Below are 9303 nucleotides of genomic sequence, written 5' to 3' on the forward strand. Positions count from 1 at the left end.
TCTCGTTCCTTTAATCACGGACCCATTATTGGGGCATAAAGTGCCCAAGAGTGCTCACCAAGCAGCCGAGTTTCCCAGGAAGTAAAAAAACAATTTAGGAAAATATTGTCTATCGCGTGTCTATTGCTTATGCCCTCTTTCCTTGTTACTGAAACTCATTCTCGGGATGCCGGGGTGACTCAGCAGGTTGAGAGCCCAGCTCTTGGTCTCAGCTCAGGTCCTGATTTCAGGATCCTGAGATCGAGCCCCACCCTAGGCTCTGCTGGTCCCTCTCCCTCTGCCTCTGCTCCCCCAGCTGCTCCCGCACACGCACGTGATCATGCTGTCTCTCTCTCTCTAAATAAATAAATACAATCTTTAAAAAATGTTTTTCTTTCAAAGTGTCAACATGCTCAGGTAAAAATCCCTGGTTGCAGGGGCGCCTGGGTGGCTCAGTGGGTTAAAGCCTCTGCCTTTGGCTCAGGTCATGATCTCAGGTCTGAGCTCTCTGCTCAGCGGGGAGCCTGCTTCCTCCCCCCTCTCTCTCTCTCTCTGCCTGCTCTCTGCCTGCTTGTGATCTGTCAAATAAATAAATAAAATCTTAAAAAAAAATTCCTGGTTGCAGCTTGACTAGCCATACTACATCTCTAAAACCAAAGAGATGCAAGAAATCCCTAGAGAGAGTACTTTTTAATAACATAATAATAATTATAATTGTTACAATTATTGCCATAATAAAAAGGCAAAGTCTGAGAGAAGGCTTTTTGCACCTTCCAGACTGGAACATGGACAGTGAAATCTGGAGGTACAGCAGCCATCTTGTGATCATGAAGCAGCATGCATGAGGGGAAAAGCATATACACTATAGGTTACAGAGCAAGAAAAGCACAGAAAAGACACTGAGTGGTACGGCATCTCTGCGCCCCTAAACCAACGCTAAACTGCCCATCTCGGACGTCTTGTTATACAAGACAATTAAACACCATGGAAATAACCTTACCTGCACCTCACAGCTGAATCCATGCCAGACTGGTAGAGAATTTTACATCTGAACGTGGAGTCCTCAAGTAAAAGAATCTGAAACAAACAATTGGCCAGTGCAGGAGGGAAGACAGAGAGATACATCCCAGCCAGAAAGCCAAGGACCCTTGCTATGAAATGACAAAATATTCGGTCAAACTGTCCTTGGATGTATCTTGGGATGCCGGCCAAAGCAAATCCTAAATGCTATGATAGAGGAAGTGGTAGGAAAGGTTTAGAAAGTTAGTGCAAGCTGGTTCCTTGCAAGAGGGGGATGCTGCTGCTACAGAAACCAGGAAGGTGGGGCGCCTGGGTGGCTCAGTGGGTTAAGCCGCTGCCTTCAGCTCAGGTCATGATCTCAGGGTCCTGGGATCGAGTCCCACATTGGGCTCTCTGCTCAGCGGGGAGCCTGCTTCCCTCTCTCTCTCTCTGCCTGCCTCTCCATCTACTTGTGATTTCTCTCTGTCAAATAAATAAATAAAATCTTTAAAAAAAAAAACAAAGAAAGAAACCAGGAAGGTGCCATTGGCTTTGGGACCAGGTAATAAGTGAAAGCTAGAAGGACCTCAAAGGGGTTAGCAGTAATAATTTGGAGGGCAGTGAGGAAATTGTTACCGAAGGCTGAAGAAAAGGTGACCCCTAGGGACACCTGGAAGACTCTGTTGGTTGAGCGTCTGCTTCAGCTCAGGTCATGATCCTGGGGTCCTGGAATTGAGTCCCGCATCTACTCAGCAGGGAGTCTGCTTCTCCCTCTCCTTCTGCTGCTCCCCCTGCTTGTGCTCGCTCTCTCGCTCTCTCGCTGTCAAATAAATAAATAAAATCTTCAAAAAAAAAAAAAAGAGAGAGAAGAAAGAAAGAAAAGATGAGCCCTAGTATGTGGTCGTGGAAAGTCTGGGAGCATTTCGGTCCATGGCAATAGGAAAATAGGACTACCAATGAACTCGTGGACCCAGCTGAGATGTTTAGACCGAACACTGAAAATGCCTACTTCTGATGACCCTGATCAAATATGAGAAGAAAAAGATAACCTGAGAAGGAACTGCTCAGGTTTTTTAGAGGAATTATAGAGGGTCCAGAAAAGTCTTTACGGCCAGCACATGGTTCTCAAAATAATAAATGGCTTCAGGACAAATGTCAAACCCAGGGCCTTGTCAATAAAGAGGGACTCAGGATAGAAATGAAGTCAAAGGTATAGACTTGGAAAGATTTAAGGGCAAGTATCACAGGTTTTCTCAGATAAACAACTTGGCTTCTAATGATTTTAGAATTGTGCCTCTCAGACGCCTTCAGACCAGAGGGCCTGGCTCCCAGCTCCCTGGTTCTCAGTCTAGGTAGGAGGGACAAATCTTAGAGAGATTTGTAAGTGTGGCATTTGTATAATTAATTATAATTAATTATAAGCTGATATACAGGAAGCCAACATTTTTTTTTAGATTTCTTTTTCTATTTATTTATTTATTTGTTTGTTTGTCAGAGAGAGAGGGAGAGAGAGTGAGCACAGGCAGACAGAGAGGCAGGCAGAGAGGCAGGCAGAGGCAGAGGGAGAAGCAGGCTCCCTGCCGAGCAAGGAGCCCGATGTGGGACTCGATCCCAAGACGCTGGGATCATGACCTGAGCCGAAGGCAGCTGCCTAACCAACTGAGCCACCCAGGCGTCCCTAGATTTCTTTTTGAAGATTTTATTTATTTATTAGAGAGAGACAGAGAGAGAGACTGAGAAGGAGAGAGAGCCCTCAATATTTTGAAAGGAATTACATAATCCGGATAGAGACAGTTCAAAGAAGCTTTGGGTTGTCATTTCCTTTGGGCAGGGGGCAGCTACAAACACAAACATTTCTTATGGAAAATAAAAGAGTTAAAGAGAATGAAACCAACTGCCCAGAGTCTGGACCCAAGAAGAACCACACACCCGGAGCAGAACTGGGCCCTCGTCAGGAATCTGGCGGCATATGTCTGACTCCGTTTCAGAGTTGCTGCGGATCAAGGACACGTCTGTGACCAGGAATGTTGGTCCCCTGTTGTCTCACCTCCATGCACCAAATGTGGTGTTCGTGGGTCTTCAGAGCAAGGGAGTTGTTCTTGAGGGGCTGTAGTCACGGTCACCCAGGTTGGGGGTGGCAGACATAACAAGACAAGACCCTGGATCTCACGCTGAGGCCTTGACGGGGTGAGACATGGCGGGTCTCGGGAAGGAGGTAACTACGTTCTGCACGTGGTTGCTGGAAGTCGGACGATGGTACACAGCCTCTAAGATGGCCTCTGTCGATTTTGTGCTATTGCCCTCACGTGCAAAGTTGGAGCCTAACTCCCTTCCCCTTTGAAGGACCCCAGGTCAGAACTATAGTACAGCCTGTAAGTTTAACACGTTCTTCTTATAACCAGCTTTTGCTAACTAAGGAACTGTGGCCAGCTGGCCATAGATAAGGGAGTCAACAAGCAGCACAACAGGATAACAAAGGAAAAATGTAAAAAAGCAGAATTCTGTGTTTAACCCAGCTGTTTCTGGCTTCTGTATAAAAATGCTTTGCTAAAGAAATGAAAAATTGCTTAAACCCCCGCTATGTAATCAAATAATGCTCCACCTGGAAGGCTGCTTGGAGGACCTCCACCCCCTCTCCAGGCCCAGGGTTAGGATGAAGGACAACAGCCCGCGTCCTGCTATCCAAGCCTTGCAGCTGGCCAGCATCAGGGCCTTGAGAAAAGTAACAGATAAGGGTCGTTTTCTCATACCGAGGGCCGGAGAAGTGCAATTCCACACGTACACTCTACTGTACACCACCTGAACGGTGACTGGCCAAAATGTATGGTTTGTCTTAAAGGATTCGCTGCCTGCATGCAGACCTTGCTGTAATGCTTTAAAATTACTGGCCAGAAAAGCGCGGGCTCTGATGTAACGGACTGTAAGACTCTATATTAAGTCACTCCCGAAACAGATCGGGGCTCTCAGACACTGACCCATCCCTCGCGGATTTCGTGGTCAAGTGTCCCTGGGAGTCCGAGCATGCCCGAATAAAATCCTCTTGCTTATTGCATCCAGTGGTCTGTGAGTGCGTCCTTGGGTGCGGGTCCTCTAGGGTCTTTCACCTTAAATCTGGGCCAGCCATGGGGCGCCTGGGTGGCTCAGTGGGTTAAAGCCTCTGCCTTCGGCTCAGGTCATGATCCCAGGGTCCTGGGATCGAGCCCCGCATCGGGCTCTCTGCTCAGCAGGTAGCCTGCTTCCTCTCTCTCTGCCTGCCTCTCTGCCTACTTGTGATCTCTGTTTGTCAAATAAATAAATAAAATCTTTAAAAAAAAAAAAAAAAATCTGGGCCGGCCTAACGACCTGATCGATAGAATGCAGCCTAAGTGACATTCTTGGATTTCTGAAATGAATCTTAAGATGCCCCACAGCCCCCCCTGGAATACCTTGGGCTGCTCCCTTGGGGGCCATTCCCTGTCAGAGCCTAGCTGCCAGGCTCTGAGAAGCCCAAGCGACACCGAGGGGTCGTGGAAGGCGCTCCAAACGGCTGCCGCAGAGCTCCCGGCTCCCAGCTAACCACCGGCGCCGGCTGCCGGGCCCATTGAATAAGGTGCCTTGGAAGCTGAGTGCACTTGAGCTTTCAGATGACGTCGGCTCCAACATCTGTCTGCAGCTGCTTGAAAAGTCCTAAATGAGAACCCCATTGACCGAATGCCGTCTCCTTATAGGCCCTTGACAGATAATAAATCTGTTTTAATTTACCAAGTACAGGGTGATTTGTAATGCAACGATAGGTCACCAGAACAGCGTCTCTACGTCACTGAACCAAACCTCAATTGTGTAGCTCACACTTCTTTTATAAGGCATTTAAATCCTAATTTATTTATGCCATTCTTAGTCGGGTTACCTGCGCCTTACAACTGAGTACGTTCCTAACTGGTAGAGAATTTGGTAACTAGAAGTGGGATCCATTAAAAAGCGAGGAAGAGAGAATCTAACATGGGTAATTAATTGAGGAGAAGAAAGACTAAAATACAAGGATCTCACCTTTGGCGGCTGGAAAGTCAGTGACCTTCTTAGGAAGTGGCAAAGCGTTTGGTCAGGCTGTCCCCTGCTGGACCACACAGTGCAGAACAGATGGCAACCGCTACAGGTGTAGGGAAAATGGTGGAAAAAAATCAGGATGCTGACATGAACTAGCGCCTGGTAGCTTCAGCAGAGACCCACAAGAGAAGAATGAGCTCAAACTGGAACCCATCTGAAAGCAGGTATCGAAAGAAATCCAACTTTGCTAAAACAGGGCCACTGCCTGTGGCCTGCAACCTGATAAGAAGTCTTCAGTGAGGAGGTCTGCTGGGTTGTTTAGATGCCTTCTGCCTCTTGAACAGATCTCAGCAGCACGGATGGCTCACAGTATGGAACGGCAAGGTCTGTCCTTTGTTCTGAGCATACCCTTCCTTCTTTGTTAGCATTTTCTATTTTTATGAAATGACAGCGATGGTGGATGGTATTTGCCTTTTTTAATAACTTTATTTGGAAAAAAAAAATTAGCAAACTATCTCAGATTTTTACCGGTATTTGAAATGCCAAACTCTGGGACTTGAGGTGCAGCTCTGGCCTTGCGGAGATTTCCAGAAGAGTCAGAGCCCAGAGGGGTGGGATCTAAGGATGCTCTTATTGTCCAGCAACCCAACTCAGCCAGCCAGGGGATGGGGCATCACTGAGCAATTAAAATATGATCAACAGAAACGTTTATTGGGTACAAAAGGTGTAGCTCGAGTCCTCGTGGGTCCAGGAGGGCCGTGGCCAAGCAGGAGCCCCGCTTCACAGCCGGTCTGGGGCATCCTGGAAGAACTCGTTGCACATGATAGTGACCAGGGCCAGAAAAACAGCGTATTCCTGGAAGTCCACCTGCTGGTCACTGTTTTCGTCCAGGTCACCCATCAGCTTCTTCAGGCCCTCCTCATCCACCTTCTCCTGAAAGTGACACAGAACGGCTCAGAGGCTGCTCCCCACCCCACACCCCTGCGGGTCAGAGCCCAGCCCTCCCTTGGCACTGGGCTGTGGGTGAGCGGTAGGCAGGGCGCCCCCTGGGAGCTACAAAGAGGCCCCGTGAGAGAGGACAGGTGGCGTTCACTGGGAAGGTCTCCAGCTGTCCCTGCTGGAAGCACCCAGGTCCTCCCTAAGCCAGCAAGGTGGGTGTCACTCTCCCACTTCGCTGATGAAGAAACCAAAAATGTTTGAATTCAGAAAAGGCAAATATTTTATTTATTTATTAAAAGATTTTATTTATTTATTTGACAGACAGAGATCACAAGTAGGCAGAGAGGCAGGCAGAGAGAGAGGAGGAAGCAGGCTCCCCACTGAGCAGAGAGCCCGATGCCCCGCAGGACCCTGGGATCAGATCATGACCTGAGCCGAAGGCAGAGGCTTTAAGCCACTGAGCCACCCAGGCGCCCCAGGGCAAACATTTTAATACCAGCTAAAATGAAACAAATTAGAAAAGCTTAACAACAACAACAACAAAAAGCATTAAAGAAATAAAGGGCATGCCCCACAAGTTTAAAGCCTGAGACCTGACTTTTTTAATTCTTCAGAAGTCAATACAGGGCAGGGGAGGGGCAAACTGAAAACTTACAGCATTTCTCTGCCACTGCCCCAGGGCACACACGTGTCTCCCAATGCAACTTCTTAGTTTGGCGTATAACAAGGAAAGTAAGAGCCAGAGAGCTGTGAGCTCTTGGACCAGTCACCTCCCCTCTCTGGGCTTTGGCTTGACCCAGGCAGGGTATTGGACAGATGGACAGCTGTCCATCCTCTGGAGAGCCACAGGGACAGCAGAGACAGGACACGCCCACAGGCCTGGGCCCCAGCCACCCACCCAGCCCCGCCCATGAGGTCACACCCTGTGTCTGCTTCACCAGGCACCCACACACACACACATCAGGACCCCCCAACCCAGCCAGCCCCACTCACCCCAACAAAGCTGGGCAGCTCCTTGTGCAGAAGTGCCTTCATCTCCCCCTTACTCAGCTTGAACTTGTCACCCTCTTGGCCAGAGTACTTGTGGAAGGTGGCGACCATCACAGCCAGCGCCTGCTCCAGGGGACTGGACATCTTGGATCTGGGGCCACAGGGGTGGATCTGGGTGGGAGGTGATGGGGACATTCAGCCCAGCCCACAGGACACTCTGCCCTTGTGCCCCAAAGTGCCTCTCCAAACCCCTCTCTGCCTCTCCCCTGAGACCATTCCCCCCTAAGGAGTCATCTCCCCCAGACAAGGGACCCCTAAGGCCAGAGGAAGTGTCTAAGTATGTTTCTTCCACTGGACCAAGGACCCTCAGAGGAGAGAGACGGACATTCCCACACACTGGAGACCTCTGAGCCGAGGGCGCTCTCTCCATCAGACAGTGCAGAGGTGAAGGCCCCTGAGCAACCCTCCCTACCAGGAAGGATCCTATGGGGATTGGTACTAAAGGAATGACATGTCCTGGGCCCTGGGAACGGCAGGACAGAACTCAGGCCATCCTTCCCATGGCTCTGCCTCTGAGAATGCTCTGAGCAGCCCCCAGGGGGCTTAGGGGGAGTGCTGGGGTGAGGCCCTGTACCCGGTGTGGGCGGTAAGTAACGTCCTGGGCCCACCCCGCTAGCTCTGCCTTCTCACTCGGGAAGAGAAAGTAAGGGGCAGAGGGCCGGGCACCATGCAGCTCCTCAGGGCGGGGACCCAGGCAGGCCCACACACTTGAGATCCCTGGCTCTTGTCCCTTAAGTCCTGATGGATTCCAGGACTTTGGAAAAACAACACCCAAGACTCTCGTTAAAGCACCACCTCCACACCTCCTCTTCCTGGGCCTAGGCCCCCAGAAGGGTCTCTAGACTGTGATGCCCAGACCGTGAGACCCAAGAGAAGGCCTCAGAGCAACCTGTAAACTGAGACCTCACAGAAGAGCCTCGAACAGCCCTCAGTTGGGCACATCACACAAGGTTCCCCAAAGGGAGAGACCCAGAATGAAAAACCTGCAGACAAAGACTGAGACCACGGGCACCCCCAACCAGCCCTTGGCAAGACAGAAGCACTCACCAGACCAGATGACAGAGAGGCTCTGGAAGGAAAGCAAAGGGCCAGGCGCCCACACTGGGGTTTATATGCCTCCCGCACAGGCCCCCAACCTGGCATCTGAAGGAAGTCAAACCTGCCCTAACCTGACCAGCCAAAGCCTGGCCTCCCGCCACCCCCAGCCGCTCCCTGCCGGCCCCGCCCTCCCAGAGACCTCCGGCTCCACCCGCTCCACCGATAGAGGAAGGCCGAGCTGGGAGGGGGTTGGGGGGGGGGGTCCCGGTGTCACAGGGAAGGGGTGGCCTGGGCCCAGGGTGAGTCGCCCCTGTTTGTGGGCCTCAAGTCTCAGGCTGGGCCTTGCTCGTATGACACATACTTGCGAGCCACAGCTCACTTGTGAGTCAGAGGCTCCAAGCCTCCAGGGACTTCCCAGGCCTGTGCGTGTCTGTGTGTGTGTCTGTGTGTGTGTGTGCGCGCACACCCGCGTGCAAGCTGTCTTCGAGGGCTCACTATGAGGAGCTTTGGCCGTGGGTGGGAAGGCGTCGGGAAGGAGCCAGGGAAGGGGGAGAGACGGCCGAGCTGTGCTCACCGCGCGGTCGGGGTGAGCCCGTCAGGGTGCGCTGTATGGACGCCCCTGGAGGGTCCAAACGGAGACGGGAAGGCTTGGGGGGCTGGCCAGTGCGCAGCGGCTGGACAGCTCCCGGAGCAGGAGGCCCGCGCGGGGCAGGCCGCGGTCACCGCCCTCCTCACCCCACCCCTGCAGGCCCCGCCCCGCACCAGGAGAAAGGCCTGCACTGCGGCCGGTCAGGACCTAGCCCAGGGGCGGGGTTTTTAGAGAAGACCCGGCTTCGGGCCGCCCCCTGCCAGGCGCCCCTGCCCGGCGCCCCGACACCGCCCTTTGTCTACCCCCACCAGTCTGGGCACCGCCCTTCCGGCCGACAGGCTCCCTTCCCCCTCCAGATGTCCCGCAGCTTCTTTCCCTCCCCCCAAGGCCCCAGGGCTAGGTGACTCACACCACCCCCACCCCCCCACCCCCGTCCCAGGCCCAGATGCCCAGGCAGTGACTCAGCTGGGCTCGCCTCCTCCCGAAGGCCCCAGCGGTGCTTGCACACACCAGCCCACCCTGGGAGGGAAGGGTGCTAGCATGGAGACCCTTCCTGGGCCCCCTCTGGGAGCTTGGCATCGGACACACAGAGGAGCTGGGCTGAGAACCGACAGGATCAGATGGATGCCAGGCTGCTCTCTCCTGGGGCCGCCTCGGGGCTCGGGCAGCCTGAACGTGCAGATGGG

At 52.4% G+C, this 9303-nt stretch overlaps 1 protein-coding gene and 1 long non-coding RNA gene across 2 annotated transcripts; both read right to left on the reverse strand.

Moving 5' to 3' along the window:
• Window positions 1–610: 610 nt before the first annotated feature.
• Window positions 611–1723, reverse strand: LOC122918205. The gene is made up of 2 exons (XR_006386575.1): window positions 1615–1723; window positions 611–1056 (listed from the first exon to the last, which is right to left on the reverse strand). It is a non-coding gene; the product is annotated as an uncharacterized LOC122918205 (long non-coding RNA).
• A 3744-nt stretch (window positions 1724–5467) lies between these two features.
• On the reverse strand, window positions 5468–8165 carry S100A2 (S100 calcium binding protein A2). The gene is made up of 3 exons (XM_044266358.1): window positions 8038–8165; window positions 6934–7101; window positions 5468–5934 (listed from the first exon to the last, which is right to left on the reverse strand). Exons 1-3 carry the CDS (start codon window positions 8131–8133, stop codon window positions 5782–5784), a joined length of 417 nt encoding a protein of 138 aa, XP_044122293.1. The 5' UTR covers window positions 8134–8165; the 3' UTR covers window positions 5468–5781.
• Window positions 8166–9303: the final 1138 nt, after the last annotated feature.

The sequence above is a fragment of the Neovison vison genome, chromosome 10, assembly GCF_020171115.1.
Source record: "Neovison vison isolate M4711 chromosome 10, ASM_NN_V1, whole genome shotgun sequence".
NCBI lineage: Eukaryota > Metazoa > Chordata > Mammalia > Carnivora > Mustelidae > Neogale > Neogale vison.